The 17,847-nt window shown below is 45.7% G+C and overlaps 2 protein-coding genes across 3 annotated transcripts in view; one reads left to right on the plus strand and one right to left on the minus strand.

Moving 5' to 3' along the window:
- LOC105286472 (nuclear migration protein nudC) overlaps positions 1-17,847 on the minus strand; it is a 67,652-nt gene that overhangs the window by 48,504 nt on the left and 1,301 nt on the right. The window lies entirely within an intron of this gene.
- Positions 435-17,623, plus strand: LOC105286471. 2 transcript variants are annotated; one of them, XM_011351444.2, is made up of 5 exons: positions 1,268-1,349; positions 1,545-1,789; positions 15,481-15,669; positions 16,074-16,338; positions 16,472-17,623. In XM_011351444.2, the coding sequence occupies exons 2-5, from the start codon at positions 1,748-1,750 to the stop codon at positions 16,495-16,497; spliced, it is 522 nt and encodes a 173-aa protein (XP_011349746.1). In that variant the 5' UTR covers positions 1,268-1,349; positions 1,545-1,747; the 3' UTR covers positions 16,498-17,623. The 2 variants fall into 2 exon arrangements, with proteins under 2 accessions (XP_011349745.1, XP_011349746.1); XM_011351443.3 differs by lacking the exon at positions 1,545-1,789 and having other exon boundaries at positions 435-1,349.

Raw genomic sequence — 17,847 nt, forward strand, 5'->3', positions numbered from 1 at the left:
CCGTGGTAAGGTGTATATCGTGGTTTGGCGATACGCGCGGCGTTCGCCAGATAAGAACGGAACGAGTTCGCGTACTTCCTCGATTTCATTACGCGGCGTAACGATCTCGCACAGTAACCGGAAAGATAATGCGCTCCGGTGTTCGCGCCCGCTGCGCGTTTCCTGCATCCGCAGCCGTAGAAACGAGATCGATCAGTTCACCTGACCGGCCGATGAAATTCACATAAACCGAAGCAACTTAAAGCATAAACAGGTAGTTCCTTCTTTCAACTTCCCATTTATTCTTGCGTTTAGAAGCAGTGCCATCGGAAGCGTTCCAAGTCCGTTGGAGGACGCGCAGCATCCTCTGGACCATCGTTGTCGCCGCCGTCGCCACTGCCATATGTTCGTGCGTGCCGTACCACACGTATGTACATGTGTACGTACGCACGCATGTATGTACGTACGTCCGGAGAGGAAGAAAAGAAAGATCGATCCTCTCGGCCGTGGTGGAATTGCCCGTGTGCAGAATCGACGTGCCGCGGAGCGAGCGAGCGAACGAGCGAGCGAGCACGAGCGTGCTCGCACGTCCGCCAGAGTGGGAGATACGAAGGTATAAAACCGATCCGGTGGACTGCTGCCAGCCAGTCCAAAGGCCAGATGCGGCGGCGGCTCTAGTCGCATTTATGCGAGAGAGACGATCACGATATTCGGCGTGCGGTACTCCTTTTTACAGCAAGCGTGGACGCGTGGAACAGACGCGGAGCGCGCGAGCAACACGTATGAAACAGTGATCAGAGCGCACTGCCTGGTCCGTCCCTCGGTGGTGATTCCGTGCAGGATTTTCGTAAGAGTCGTAAGCGAGTTCGCCGGGCGTAGCGCGGCATAAGAGTCCGAAGGGGAAGCCAGATCGACGAGAGACGACGAGAGGCACGTCCTGCTCCGCGGAAACAGAGAAAGGACGCTGAGCTCCGTTTTCGAGGACACGTTCCCCGGGACACACGCGCTTCGCAGCGAGCCCTTCCTCCCGAGAGAAAGGGCGAGGATCTCGAATTACACGCCGATAGCCGCGCACGGAGCACCCACGGAAGAAATTTGACCGATTATTTTGTTCCTTAGCCAAGGGTGACTAACCGACAGTGGGTTTCTTGTGGAATCCGTGAATTAATACGAGGAGGGATTTCGAGTCGACGAGAAGCAGCTCCCGGATAGCACCGATGAGGATACAGGAGGCACCACCAGCCACCGGTGACAATCTGGAGGAGAGTGCTCTGTCAGGGTGGTTTCGCGAGGGATCGACGCCCCTATCGGCGACTCGCATCAACATGGAAGAGGCATCCAGCGCCAACCGTGAGGATTTCGTTAGAAACGTAAGTCCATTACGGGATAAATGCGACTCGATAAGCCATGTAGTAACATCTTATCTCGTCAACGATCTTCATGGCTGCTGAGGAAGGCGCGGAGGCGCACAGACGACAGCACCACGCGGAAATCGTGCGTGTGCTCCCTCCGCTTTTTGTCGCTCGTCGGCGGCTTTCTATTTCATCGTTTCTTCCGCAATTCAGATGGCTGCTGCTCATCCACGCTCCGATCTCCGCGTCTGAGATTCAACCTCGCGAGACCCGGAGGCACTTTCACGGTTGCGCGACAAACGCCTCTCCTCCTCGGTCGGGCGGGAAACGCGGCGCGACACAAAGGAACCGCGAGCAGGGTTCTACAGGGTCGAGGGATCCGATCAACGTGAAACGATCAATGAGCCAACGCGCCAATGCGGTTACGCGTGTTTACGAGGAACGCCTTAAATCTTGAGGTAGACGGTTAAGAAGTCGTTACGCTATACGGCCTCTTTCTATCGTAAAACGATCGTCCAGGCATGCGGCAACGTCTCTACTCTGTCCACCGATCAACGACCACTTGCGCGTGGCATCGTCGTGTAAAACGTGCACGTGTCAACGTGTTAGATCTATTTTGGTCCCGGAGCCTGTCGGATGATTTATGACGGCACTCGAGACGATCTCTTATTCAGAGAACCGCGACTGGGGCTCTCCCGAGAAGAGCAAACAGGTTCAACGCACGAATGCGTACGGCAAGCCTTACGCGGTCTTAATAATCGGGCACTCTGGTAAAAGGCGTCGAATACGTTAGGTTCACGGGCAACATGTACGGCTATATATCGTAATACCGTTCACCGTGAATACTTAATAAGTCTGGCACCCGTCGGAGTTTTATGTAATGCAAAAACGTGGCACCGCGAGTCTCCGCTGCCGGTTGGGAAAAGAGGGACAGTATTATTCCCATATACGAGAATACGCAGACTCGGGTCGATCGCGCGGCGAGCAACCGCGCGGAAAATAACGCTCGAACGCTCGCGAGCTAAGCTGATATCCCGCGTTAAGTATGTAGTAATTATCACTCGTGAGAACGCTCGACGACGGGTGCAGCGGGACAGAAGACGTCGACCTGCGCTTCAAGGAAAATGCACCTCGAGAATCACGCGTCACGCATAATTACACAATTTCTCCGATACGGAAGTACGTTACGTACGTTCCGGCGGAACTTGAGAAAGAAAAAAAAACGAGCAACTCGACATTACTCGCGGGACCCGTCGTCGAAACTATGATTGCTGTTTTCGGGACATCTCGTCGATCTGATCATTCCGTTTCTCGCGAACCGCGTTCGGGCGCGTGGCGATATCGTTTTCACGCCGCACAGGTATCCTTTGATCTCGTTTTACAGATCTTGTTCGGCAGTCTGCGGTGTTCCATAACTTGGAGCGATAGTAAGCGGCACGACTCGCTCTTTCGTTACGGTAGGTCTATGACGGCAAGTTTGCGCTTAACGCGCGGCACTTAATTACAATAACGTCGCCCGCGAGCGCGCGCGCATAATGACGCGACTTTTACCGAAGCCCGTGCAACAACCGCGAAGCAACACGGGTCGTTGAGTTATTCATGGTAAAAAAGATTCGGTTTCACTTATATATACCGGCGATATACTCTTAAACTTTCACGCTGCCAGCAGTCACGGAACAGATCAGCCTCATCGCGTATGCATGCCATAAAAATGCAAAGCGACAAACATTTCCTAGAAAATTCTAATTCCCGCTTGATATAAACGCGAATTAAATTCTCCTCTTTATCTCGCTCTTCCGCAACAGGCGCGCCGGGCGTTTCCCCTTTTCGATTACCGATTACATTCCAAGTCTCGTTCGAATCCCTGGAGTCTGCTTTACGAGCAGTCGTGCGTTACCCTCGTAACGCTCGTTATGACGTTAAGGTCGTCAGAAGCCAAGTGCAGCTTGCGGGTGCGAGTCGAACGAGAGATCTCAAGCGAGGCGGTATCCACGTAGCCACCTGCGAGCCATTAATCATTTCATGCGCGAGTTCCATAATTCTCGTTATTTTAATGTTTACGACTTCACTCGCGCGGTTACGCGCGCGTGTGAAGCACGCGCAGGCTGCGAGAGGCGCGAGTAGTTGACGGGATGCACGCTGCTTTTTGTCCGATGCAAAAATTCGTCCTCGTTCACAAGGGAGAGTTATAATTTACGACCGCGGAAAGTGCTAACGCCTAATGAAGGTTTAATGGCGCGCCCTTTGAGTCCTACGCCGCTTTCGAGTCTCGAGAAACTAACTTTTTGTTACGAGCAGGCAGGATCTTTCGGAATGTCGTGCTATACGCGCAGAGATAAAAGTTTGACGTCCCGACAATCTGGCCAACTGCAATAAATTTGATTTCTCCGGACATTTTGTTCGATGGCTTTTTTTTAAATCTCAATTTATGCCTCACTGTCTCATCCCGTCCCACACTTAAACTTTAAATTTCTGCCATACAATGAGCACCGAAAATGAACCGTAGGACTCGGTGATTTATGACTTCGCCCGTTTTCTGCATCGTGCGTGCGTAATTTACATTGCAACATTACGCGTCGGACGGGACGGCGCTAAACATTTTTAAATGGCAGAGTCGCTGATGAGTAAACAAAACGCCTCAGAATGACAGCTAGATAATGATCGAGCTTCATAACAGACACGCCTACGCCAGTCCCGTGACGGTATCTGGTAACAATGACTGCAACGTCGATCGAAAAAGATTAAGTATTGATTGCCAATCGAATTAGAAGGCCACGGGATCGATCATTTGCGTGACAGCGCAATGACTCGATGAAGGACCGAAAGTTCGCACGCACGAGAGTCTCTTATCGTAGCCGATCTCATCTTCTATCGCGAAGAAAGGTGCTATTTATAGAATAACCGCGTGTAGAACATTTTAGCTCGCCGCTTGATTTTATTGTGCGCATCCCAAACCTTGAGAAGGCAGACCGGGAGGTATGCATGCATGTAGCGAGTGTCGTTTGCCGAACGACTAGTCATGCCAGGTGTGATCTCGCCCCTTTTTGCCTCTCGGCACGCCTCGACGAAGGTGCAGAAGTGGCTGCAAAGTGCTCGAAAGTAAACGTTAACGCTGGTACTTAACGTCATTGTAAGAGGGACCAGAACGTGTAGACTAACGACGAAAAATACCCGTCGTGACATGTCGTTTGCATCGAGCGAACGGAAACAACAATGTTCAATGCGGCACCCGAGCAAGTGCTCGCTGCACGATACAAATTAGCCGTGTATGCGAAATTGGCGACATACGAGCCTATCACCTTGCTTAGCATGCAAACTGCAACACTGTGTCAGAGATGACTGGCTTCCTTGGCATCTAGTATGTTAAAAGCAACCTTCGACCATGAATTCATTTACCAAATATTTTTAAACTTCGCTATATATACGTGTATAAAATAATCGACCAAGCGCGCAAAGAATTCTTCATCCAGCCAGAATTAAATCATCGAACGATTAATCCGATCAAGCGAAATCGATGAAGAAAACATCGACAATTACGTGGCAAATATTGCGCTATACATTTTGTGCGTTTATCATTAAACTTCTCTTTAAATTATGAAGCTTTCGGATCATGAAAGAAGTTTCTACGTGAAAATTCGTTTGTTATGCAGATATAAAACGTCAGATGCAATTTGTTGTATTAAAGAGCAATTTCTTTTCACATAAAAACTGCTCAATGTTTCTGATTGAGCATAAAATCACGCTTGCATTTTAAGATACACGAGTTTTATTTCGCGTCTAATCAAAGACTCTCCGTAATCCATGGGAAGTCATTGACCGCCAACTAAGATTATTTCAATCTTATAGGGAACGTGATCGGTACAACTATTCATGGATTTCACTTTCCGCGTGTCGTGTCTAGCGCGACGATCCGCCTCGCAGTCGGATCCCGCTCATGCATCTTGCAACAGAATTATTCGACTGGTTGCAACATGCCAACTAGGGAAATCCCACGACATTAATGCAGACGGCCGCTTGAGATGAACGAGAAGCTAAACTCAGCCTTTTCGACATTCCATTTCATTAACGCATTATTAAAAATGTTCTCTCTTCCATTGTCGATGTGATTATTCACATACAACGGAATATTACTTTGAGTTGCGTCAATTTACATAAGCGAAAAAAATCGCTACATGACAGATTATTAATTGGATTCGTGTAAGTCACGTAAATTTATTCAAGAAAAATCTTTCGCTAGAACAAATAAGTTTTTATAGTTAGGAAATAAATTGACATCAAACGAATTGTTTTGTGTTTAAACGCTGAGTTTAAAAAATCTCGTTGAAGAATGGAAAATAAATTAGATCGAGGCAATACTCTACTAACGATATCCTGTTTCAAACGCAACTAATCTCAATAAGAAATAGCTGATCATTATCTACTGATCTTGATCATTGAGAAAGCAATATGTATCTACAAGCACTGACACTGAATGCAATGTTGACTGTTGCACTGAATCCAACTACAAAAATATTATAAGCGTTCATAGTGCAAATGTTGGCCATTGCAGGTGTACTAGAACCCGATTAAATTAATGTTAACATTACATTACCGACATTACATTGGTGCTTTAATCGTTAAAAGCAAATTAAGTTTTACGTTTACAAGCTACTTTGTTTCTTCTTTTTAAATTTACGTGTGCTCGATAACCGGTTTGGCAATAAACGAATAACTCGGTCGACTCCCTTCGGCGCTTATACGATAACAACACAATATAGCACAAGCTCGATAAGTGAATAACATTATACACAGAAAGTTACTTCTTAACGCGCGAGACTCAGCAAGTTCATAATTCCGATAATGCATATACGTTCGCTAAAACCATAAGGGCTCTCGATTCGATCATTTCCATCTGCTTTATCTGCGATCGTATGTGTACCATTTGTATATTACTTATGCAATGGCTTACATAATGCAAACTACTCTGTATCACAAGGCTTTAAAAGCTTTTATTTATAACTTACGGTCCGTCCGAATTGCATACCGGCTGTCACTCGCCAGGACTTCGGGCACCAATTTCGATTTCGGCCAGTGGAGCACCTGAAGCGGCCATGTATTCGACGAAAAGAGATGAAAACGATGACTAAGTGATGTTATCACATCGAGAAACGCTAAACGTTACAACGTGCTGCAATTATATAACTGCCGACTTGCCGAATTCCTTGAGAAAACATTTCGTTAAGTTGCGTGATCGCGCAAGATGTGTACCGAGCTTTCTTCCGATTTGAAACCTTCGCATCGGACCTTCGGAATATTCCGGTGTTCGCAAAGATCCACAAAAGCGCCTCAAAGATCCTAATGAATATGGAAGAAACGCGACTATAACTCACCGAAAACGGGTCGTTCGACTACCTTACTAACAGTGCACATTTTGCAATGTTTGCTTCATAGTTAACGCTTCCTCGTCGTGCCGTCGTCAGACCTCATCGATCTTTGATCGTCACGAAGGATCGAGCTGAATCGCAAGTTTCATCATCAAACAGTCTTCTGCTAGGTCGCACTTTCCAAAATGTCCTTTGTTTCGATAAACAACCGATCGTTCTAAGACGAATGGCCTCCACGAGAGAACGGTTACGATATTCCTGCAGACTGCATAAGGACCCTGATGGATTGTGACACGGCCGATCGACTTCGAGAACGATTGACGATCGAATTCGGCGATGCCGGCTACGAGAACTCCGTACGAGAACTCCAAACAGAAACAGAGAGGCAAGAGGAAGAAGGCTGGAGCCGGCTTCAACGTCCTTTGGCACGCGAGTCGGACGTAACCATCGGCGATTTCGCAATTTACGGAGCGCCATCCTGACGGGCTCTTTATTTACGTTGTAAATGCAAATCGATCTGGTGTCGGCCACCAGAGACCACGACGACCCAGAGAAGGTCCGAGCCACGGTGATTAGCCGCAGACGAGTTTCGAACTCGTTGGAACGTAGGTGTGACATTTCATAACGATGATGCCATCATGACACGATGATTACGATTATCAACGTGCTTTAACCGCCGACATTCCACTCCTATAGTCGACTTGCTGCTAGTTTTGATAAGTAGCCGTGCTCGTAACACGGAAGACTGTGCTGTTCTTACGACACTCCTCGTCAACCGTGACCGTGCGTAAAATCGCACGTGCAAGAAAGAAGAAAGCGGCCGTAAGGATGTCGAATTTATGGATGGCAATTCCCATGCTGATATAGAGCTCGTTAGAGCTCACACTGGAATTTCTGCTAATAACACAGCTGCAGGTACCGGATCGAATAAACGAGTCTACCATCTACCGATCAGCATCAGACCCAAGGCTTACATGACAATACATTCTGATTGTCCTAGCGAAATTACCCACTGATTACTCAAACGAACGACGAAACTTCGCAATTGCCCTTGGGCGAGGAAAGAAAGTAGTCGAAAGCACGGAGACGAAGAGGAGAGAGGCCCGCCGCGTCAAGTACCACTCAAAGGTACATACATCTTGTGTGACGCTGTCGAATCTCCGTGATTAGACTACGGAAAAAGAAAGTTGTCGAGATTTGTGAGCGTCACGGCCGCAGGAAAGTATTAATGTTACGCTGCGCCAAATGCGTGAGGAAAGAAACGGCGCTCGTACATAATCGATTAGCTGCTCTTCCTGCTCGCGCGTCCGCATCAAGGCCGGATGAGTACCGAAAAATTGCAAAATTCGGCGAGAATTACCTGAGGACGCCCGTAAAGGTGTCGAGGATGTTGTGAATTATGAGCATCGAAAACTTATCGCGCAAAATTAGCTCCTATCGCATACTAGGCCCCTACGTTTTACGTTTGACAAATCGCCACAGGCCATGTCGAAGGCCTAAATGGAAACTAACGAAGATAAACGAACAGTCGGTTATGTCAGCGTGGACAACAAAAGAAATATGGGATGAGTATTTAGTCTACGCTAGCTGTCGATCATGGAGAGTAATTAAATTATAAATGCCTATGGAGATGACATACGGGAATACCGTTGATGTGTCTATAGAAGACATGTCAGAAACGTTAAAAATCATCAAGTGTGCCACGTTCAACGTGATCACCAAGCAAAGAGGAATTTTTTTACCGCAGAAGCGTTTCTACAAGTACACCACTTGATCATGTAACTGCAAATAACTTTCCAAGATGCGCAAGTACGCGATCCGTGTGATTTATGAGCCACTTGATTTCAGTTGATGCATATAACATTGCGTGAAATGTTAGAAAATGATCCAATGTACTTTGTCGTCAAATCGGTACGAGGAAGTCGTGTAATTCTTACGTCGTCCTGGCGTCGTCACAGCAGTAAAATCGTTATGGACATCCGCTTCGAGAAAATGAATTATGGCAGGAAGAACGAGGTGAAAACTCTCAAGACTCGTATACGCCGTATGGTTTGCGCACGATTGACGCGCAAATACGCGCTCCCTGCTTCAGGAAATGGTTTTCTTCCTATTCTTGTCGAACACTTGTCGAACGACTCGGAGTACGTATCTGCGCTTGACGACTTTCATCTTCCCGTAACAATCGCTTACGTTAAACATTTAACCATCTCTTAAGCCTTTCGAGAAAATCAGCATACACACTGTGTGTGTTTTCTGAGATATTATACCATCTCCTTTGCATACAAATTTCTACGGGGATATGCAAAAACACAAAGCAATTGCAAAGGCACTCGACCTATCGAGAAATCAATTCACGACATCAAAGACCGAATTCCAAATTGATAAATTGTCACAATGGCTTTAATGGTGCAGAGGCGTTCATAATAATGAGGGAATAATTACCAATAAGGAGTCAGCACATACCTCGCACTCGGAGTCATCGCTCAAACTTTCCTCATTGCGTACTCCGGCTGCAACGGTCTTTTTTCTCCTTGCAAATCGATCTGGTATCTACTAATTGGCAATCAGGTCGACCTCGCGGGCGACCATCCCAGATATGAGACACGGAAAAAGGACGGCGGTAAGGACAGGTGGGCAAAATCGATCTACATTATACTTCTTGCGTTTCTTTGCCAACGCGTCCTCGAAAATGAGATCGCGCGATCTCGATGGCAATACATTGCAGACCATAATAAGCATGCAGCAATTAATAAATTATACTTCTCAATGTACGTGACAAGATATTGACATTACGCTCGATCGTACTAATTCAAGACTCAAAAATGTAACGCGTGAAATTGGCGTATTATATTCTCGCGATTAAATTAGTCACACATTAATAAAGAGGTGGAAAGTGATACGCCGTATGTATCAATTTGGAGTCAGTTTTCAAAGATCGCTCGGAATGAATTCTGAAAGAGCACGAGAAATAGAGCATAACGGAGAGTCAAGTAACATTCCGCTCACAATTACATCATCAAATTTTGCAACGAATGCGTGATTCCATCTGATAATGCGCGACGATCGTCAACGAAAATGAGGCTTTGTTCTCGATTCCGCAAACTCAAATTTAACTCTCCGTTCTCATCCAACACGTGCGTGTCTCCTTGCTTCAATGCATTAAAATGCAACGATTTCCTAGCTAGTAAAAGAAGATGAAAGCGATTTTTTTTCTCCAGGAAAATTCTCAACTGAATCTTTTCAACTGATCTCGTGTTCCCAAGAGGATTTCGTAGGCGATCGCTGCACGCGACGTAGTTACTGTCAGCGAAAGGTAATCATAATCGTAATCGTGGAAACTCGTTTCGTAATCGTGCACATAACGTGTCCGTACGCATCTACTCGTCCGCAAACGTGTTACAAAGCCGAGCTGAATAATCAAGGACTTCGAGGCCAACGACAGTCTCGCCGAGGGATAGTCTTCCCTGATCGATGCATCGCGGATTACAGAACCAAGCTGCAAGAAATTGGCAAAGTTTGTTCGCGGCAACGATCGTAAATCCCCCACCGCATAGCGATGTGGTAATGTTGCAAAATGCATGATAAATTGCGCAAAAGATACTGAAGAGCACTCCTTGTCGGCGTACACCTTGAAAAGCTATAATCGCCAATACACGACGCTATTTTAAATGTCCATTGAGTTTGTTGAACTCATAAAGCCATTAGATTTCTCCTAACTGATTTCCCGCGTAATTTGTTTACACGACACTGTTTCGAATAACATGATCAATCTCTGACACGAGAACGCCGTACCTCACAAGCATTCTCAGCAAGCTTTAAACAATGAAATTATAGATGGAACAAGTAAAATTAAGGCGAAATGAATTTAATTACTTTTTTGCACATTAAGCAGGCTCAGACTACAACATCCTGATTATTAATAGTTGACGGCAGTTTAATGAAGGCATTATGTGAGCTCAATGGGCGCAATGGTATGATAGATTCGCGATAAAATGTAGCGTATCTTGCTCCGCTATTAAATCTATCCTTGAATAATGTTGTGGAAGAAAGGTAATGACTGCAAAGTAACAGAGCATACTAATGCTGCAATCTTACATGCATGGAAAGAATTTCATTCTACATTGAATTACTTAATTCTATGAGACGATTTATTCATGGTCAATCAGCTTATAAAAAAGGCGTGTCATTAAAGAGATATTGGCACCTTGACATTATTATCATAGATGATCGTATATATTACGTATTGTGTAGTCTAGACCCTTGCTCCAAGTTGTCTACCTACGTGTATTTTGTTGAAATTCCAGTTATTCCTATGAGTTGCTTCTTCCCAACCAACGGTACATCCAACAAACCGTTAAAATTTTTCAATCTCGAATTTCGATCTTTAAGATTACAACCTCGTTTACACTGCATTCAAAAAATATTAAAAATTATATATCACATAGGATAGAAATAAATAATAAAATAGACAAAATCAAGAAAATTAGTGACTATAGAATCAATAGAATTATTCAAATACAAGAGAAGTTTAATTAAGCATTTGTACATACGCGAAAAATTATTCTTGAAAAGTGACGCTTATTCGCATGCCGTCGTTGTATTTAAAAACGCAGTCTCGCAATTAACCATGTTTCCATCCTATTTCACGCAAGATGACGATCCTTCACCTTTTCCTCGAAGACGTCGAAGGAATTTCATGATTTATTTTCCGTTTTGCACGTGGTAGAAAGCACGGCCGATTTTACGAGGCGGTTTGCCGCATGGTGGTTTGCGAGCATTGAAATAGGCATGCAATTGTGCATACAAGCAACACGTGTATGTCCGCCAATAATTAAGTCAGCAAAAATTGCAGTCGTAAAGTCTGCTTCGACATGGCGAACGTAAGAAGTTGCCGCTTCCGCGACTCTACCGATCGATACGCGACGGATCGAGACGATCGATGCGTAAGTGTAAAATAATCCATTTCAAGATGCACAAGGTCGCACGGCGGAGTCTATTATCGCTACCTTGTAACAGATACCTTTTTACGCTCATTAGCGTTCACACATCCGACGAACTGACGTTCATTCGCTACTTACAAGCAAAATAGACTACCGGGAGTCATCTATAACGAGGAACGATGCCCTTAGGTGCAAACTGACACAAGCTGACACTTGTGCATGCCTTTGACATCGAACGTTACGAACCTGTCGATTAATGAGTCAACCTCGTGCCCTGTGGCAATATTAAAATCTACTAGCGCGTTGCCGGCTTCCTACTACAAGCCTTTACGTAAGGCAGGAAGAAGAAAACGCGATATAAACCCGAAGAAAACTCATGGGCCCAACGGTGTCGCTTTCAATATGTCTAATACATGACGGTGAAAGAGATGGACGATGCATACTCGGCGAAATGTCAACGGTCATTCACGGATACACGATCAATGGATGAAAAAAGGCGCGATGCGATGTTGATTACGTTTTTATCGTTCCGCGATTGCGCGCGACGTTGATGGTAGGGATCTTGGCGAGTTAATGGCGAGTGCACCGAACACCGTCTTTTTTAATGAGGACGTTTACATTAGGGATGTACAATAACGACGATTACGACTGTCTGCCATACGCGGCATTAACGTTAACTACCGTTTATCTCGCAATCATGCGTGCTCGTTTAATACAGCATAATAATCTTAACGATGAACGAGAAAACATTTTTCTTTTTTCTAGATCAGCAGCCTTGTTCCGAATACTGTTGATAGCACCCGTATTACGCTCAGTTTCGCTGCATTAATAGAATATTCACCTTCGCTAAAAGAACGTGTTTAATACACTTCTGGAAGGTTGCAGGCGCGTGCGATGACAGCGTAATTATGCGGTATACGACGGAAATGAGGAATAGCGTAGCTTTAAGAGAGTGGCGACGCAATTAATGGGCTATCGCGAACTGTGCGCGCATTTTCATAATGTCCGACACATGCACCAATATCAAACTTAATGCTGTACTTTAATCATACGGACACCAAGGACATTCCGAGCAGAATTTCTCCGCGCATGCGATATTACTCTTACCGTCGACCATCAATGAGAAAAACCGTAAACGTCTACGCGGAGCTGCTCGCAAACGTTAATATGCAAATCCGGTTGACGTTACGTCGATGCCTATCACACACATTCGACTTTTCATACATCATAAAGATAAGGGGCAGAGTCGTTCGCATACCCTTTAGAATCATGGAATTCTCTTTACGATGTAGACGCGGGAATTTTTGTGTCAAACCTAGACGCATCCTCCGAGAGAGACGGCATTTAACGTGTCCTTGGTTTACTTCGATAATAAATTTCCATAGCTGGTAGCCTTTGCCATGCACTTGCTGCTACTCGCGACTTCCTTTCCCAAAGAAAAGCCACATCTGACACCTTTTAGTAACGAGCTCTGCACACGAGTTCAAAATCCGTTTCAGGGTGTCACGTTACGTGGGCCCGGCACAGGTGCGGCGCTTCGAGGCTGACCGGTGTATTGAGTTCCACAAAAATTCCTAACGACCCCTCACCATAAGCGTCGCCATTCCCCTTATCTTTCTCTCTCCGGCCTGGCTGTTCCTCCCATCCTTCGCTCTCGCACAACGACGAGGATTTTTCAAGAGGTATCGGCTCGCGAAGAAATATGCCTGTCACCGTCGTGACTTTGGCTCTGATGATTTCGTCACGGAACTCCCGCTTCGCCCGATGTTTTCGCGAGTGCTCTCCTTTCATGCTGCAAACACTTGCTCTATATTTCGCGGAATGTCGACCATCACTCATTTCAAATGATGCACTTGCTGCTTGATTGCAAGAGCTTCGACTCTCAGCGATATTTAACATCATTTCAAAAGGAATAAAGTTCCATTTCTTTTGAAATGATATTCGATACAAGTCCAGTTTATGATTCCTATCGTAATCATCTGTCAGACAGTAAATCAGCCATACCTACATTGCATCGCAATTTATATGCGTCTCGTTATGGTACTCCTAATTTGGAGTAATCATTCACGTTAGCGAGCAATCACTCGAGATTAATTAAAACGACCCATACGTAATTAAAACCGATATCATTAAGCTGCAAGAAGCAAATTCAACAGGCGACTATATAAAAACGAAAAAGAACGCTACACGTCGTTTAGGAAATTTAGCATTCTTCTCACTTTGAACCAAGTTCCTAATATACCATTTCTAAAGTCAAGCATTTTCCCATGATGACCATAATCGACGCCGCAAATAAATACACGAGTTTCTCATTAATTTGCCATGTTAGTTGACTGAGGCGGTTCAATCAAAGATCTTCTTTGTTCGCTCGAGGGCAAACGCGATCCAGTACCAAACGCAGTGTTCCATCAGAGTGACCGTACTGGTCAGGACGAACGCAATTCGCACGCGCTTGAAAAACCGACGCTGGGGACGAAAAAGAACGTGCAAACTCGTCCAGTCTTGCGGCGGACGCAGTCCTTGGGCGGCGCCCGGCCGCGAAGGTAGGCCACACCGGTGTGAAATGCACTTGATTTACGTGCGAAAATCGCCAATTAACTGGCGTAATCGGCCTGTGAGTGCGTGCGTGCGCGCGGACGTTGCAAACGCGATGCCAAGTCGCGGAAATGCTGGACGCGCGCATAACGCGGCCTCGGAAGAGTACGACGGATGCACGAAAAAGCCAGGGTGCAGCTGGCCGCACGGAAAGGAAGCGACAACGGCGACGATGACGCATTGTCGCGTCTCAAGAGATCGATGCAAAAACAACGGCGGCAAAGTTAACGCGCGGAGAGGCGCGCGGAATTCGAGAGCGCACGGCGTTGTGCAACGATCAAACCGGAATGTCGAGGTGCTCCACGCCCCCAGGAGACGCCGAAATTCTCGTCAATCTTCCTCTCGCAGGAAGGAAGAGTGGGAGCAGAAGATGCTTCGCGAGACGTGTCGCTCGACGTCGCGCATCTTCGAAATCACGTTTTGAAAAAATACGGGTTCTTGAATGACGTTCACTAAAGCGTATTATTGAACGACGTATTGCAAGTATGATACGTTTACTTGCTTACATCGGTTGACAGTAAATAGATATCATGCATTCTATTCCGTGTACGTAGTTATTTGGAGATGTGATAGTAGGCCGCATCCTATGAAACTTGAAATCGCCTGAAAATTGCTTTAACAGCAATTAAACGAAGTATAATCCAACACTGGCATTCGAGTGCGACGTTTTCAGTCTAGTCTGTTAGTGCAACAGTGACTCGTGAATACCCGCACGTGCTAAAGGGACACGTGCATTAGAACAAAAACTAATTACGATAGCCCATTAAGAGCGACATAAATCACGCCAAAGCCGGCGAATCGATGTCACCTATAGCCGAAATGGCAAATTAAAAACATTTTGAGGATATCTCTACACGGAGGAAACCAGGTCAAACGTGACCGTAGAAAGTCAATTCCAATTTGTTGCTGAAAATTACCAAATACGATCTCGTGATCTCGTGTCGATCCTTTTCGCTTTTGGATCAGAATACGTAGGCAGAATTAATCGCCGATGCAATAACAAAACGGTCGTCGCGGGCTGTTAAATTTCATCGTCGCGTAAAAACCCTGCCAATTTAATGCGCGTTTAATGCGCTTACGCGTTGGTACCGCGCGTAGCTGTATGTAGAGTAGGTAATGTTCTCCAGCGAGCAGATAAACGACACGCGCTCGCAAGTGGAGGACATGCGGGCGAGAGAGTAGAGAAGTGCAATCGACATGGCATTATCGATTACGCAATCAAAGCTTCATGTCGATTTACGTTGGTTTCAGATCGAGACGACGGCGGTGGCGACAACGGCGGTAGCTGCCGCCAGCCCGCTTTCCTGGCACATCCCAAGGCCGTCCTTGGTCGGACGCAGCGAGAGGGACAGCGAGAATGGAAGCTGGGCTCATCACTTGCATCCAAACTCCCCCTCGAGAGGGTCGACGTCGTCTCAAGGATCCACTGCCAGTACACACGTAAATATAGTGTTCTTCGAATGTCTGTTTGTGAAATTAAAGGAATAGTAACGACTTTAAATTAAATTTGGACGTCAGATTTTAATTAAACGACCGGAATTAATTTAAAAGACTTAACAAATTTTCCCATGCAAATCTTGGAAAGCCCCTTAATCGTAAATTCCACAAACATAATTACAGAATTGGCAGATGTCGAGGATATAAAATTCCACGAGTGACCCAAGTTGGTATTATAAAATCTTCATTTATATTAAGAACGATAAGCCCAACTTTTTAAAATACGTTACTTTGTATTTCCGAGCGCAGTATAGAAATGTTTCTATACTTTCATCTACGATACCCGAGAGAGAAACGTTAAATTTCACAGATTATAATGATCGAAATCATTAATATCCGCTTTACAGAGCGCCGCGTCGGGAACACTGCTACTCACAGCCGCGAATCTAGCGAATCTCGCCGCTATACACCCGCCTACGGTGACGGCGCCAAAGCAGATGGACACTGCTTCGGTGGCCAGCAGCACCCACTTCACGGTCGTGAACGGCCTCGGCAGACCGGTCACCGTTTATAGGAAGTCCTGGTGCGCGCGGAATCAGCTCACCGTGCTCGTGTGCACCATGAGCTTTCTGTTCATGGTCGGCCTGCTTGCTGGCATCCTTTACATGGAAAGTAAGTATCTGCAGCATCAGCGGCCACCGCGCGAACTCTTATTGCCACATCGATGTTTCAACATCGCGCGCGATCTCGCGCGGATTCACTATCCGCAAAACCACCTCACCTCAGTGTTTACCTCTGATTGCAGTGAGGGCTCGCGACAAGTACAACTAGGCCGAGGGTGACGGGAGGAAAAAGCAGCGGCGGCGACGACATGTGACCGTGAATGATGATCGTCATGATAGGGATGAGCAATGGAGAAACGAACGAAGAACGGAATAAAATTGGGACGATCTGTATGGAAACGAGAGAGGGCGAGGAAGCGAGCAAGTTAACGAGCACAATCCAGTCACGATAATTAATTCGAGTTACTTGTATTTATATGTGTATGTAACGTTTGCGTTAATAACGGCCGTTAAGACCGCTCTCGGTTAGTAAACGTTCTCGGCGACGGTTAGTAGTGTGTTATAGATATATGCTGTATTGCACCGCGACAAAAGTGTGGTACGTGAAAACCAGTAATTACATTTGTGTAATGAGCGACGTACTGTTAAGGAATTAACGAAATCCTCGCGATGGGATAGCCTTGTATATTTATGCTGGAACTAACGGATTCACCGGATCGTGCTGGGAGACACGATCCCGCGAATATTGTAATATTTCATGTTAATTAGCCCTTAGCGCGTGTCATGTAGAGCACGAGCGACTTTCTCTGAAATTTCTTCACCGCGTCTCACACGCGCGGTTATGACATCTTTCTGCACGCCGCGTATCTTTTTCGCATATGGAGAAGACGTATGCGGTAGGGGATTACGGACGACAGTGATACACGATGTGGTTCGCGATTGCTCCAAATGAAACGTACTTTTGGCGTAGCGACGCTTCTCGTCGGTTGGTTCTCGACCGATTTACCGTTCACTAATGTAAATCGCGGCAACATTATCGTGAGCCGATGACCGAGGAAAGGAGAGTGCGATGAAAAATCACTAAAGCATCACTGATCGTCCGATAGGATTCTGAGATTGATTTCTTTTCGACGAATAACGAATAACGGACAAGCCGACGGACAGTTCGAAGCAATCGACGAAATGGGACCAAGACGGTGTATCAATGTATCACTTAGGGCCCATAATTTAATCTTTACTAACAAACTGCCTTCATCAGACCGTCGGGACGTTGTTCCAGGGACAAACATAAATGGAAAAGCATTGAGGGGCGGTCGCGTCGATCGCTTTTCGCGTCTGTGATATTACTTGCGTATTAATTAATCGTCGATTCAACAAGAAACTGTCAAATATACTACACGTTGTTTCATTCGTACCTTTACAAATACCATTCATCCTTTACAACATATTGATATTCGTACAACAGTCAGAAAATGACGAGCTGAATGTGGTAAGTATCTTAAATCATTTGCTTCATTATTTACCCAATAGCTTGCAATATCACGACTTGAAAATTTTTATCGGAATAAATATAATAATGCTAAATTATTCTGTATTCATATACAGGAAAAAAAAATTA

Source organism: Ooceraea biroi, chromosome 5, assembly GCF_003672135.1.
Source record: "Ooceraea biroi isolate clonal line C1 chromosome 5, Obir_v5.4, whole genome shotgun sequence".
Lineage (NCBI taxonomy): Eukaryota > Metazoa > Arthropoda > Insecta > Hymenoptera > Formicidae > Ooceraea > Ooceraea biroi.

What these genes read in the sequence shown, in the direction of transcription:
- LOC105286471 (XM_011351443.3), top strand. Translation starts at nt 1,197, where the DNA reads ATGAGGATACAGGAGGCACCACCAGCCACCGGTGACAATCTGGAGGAG. An exon ending in GTGAGGATTTCGTTAGAAAC is followed by an intron (nt 1,350 to 15,480) that starts GTAAGTCCATTA and finishes CGTTGGTTTCAG; the next exon opens with ATCGAGACGACGGCGGTGGC. An exon ending in GATCCACTGCCAGTACACAC is followed by an intron (nt 15,670 to 16,073) that starts GTAAATATAGTG and finishes TCCGCTTTACAG; the next exon opens with AGCGCCGCGTCGGGAACACT.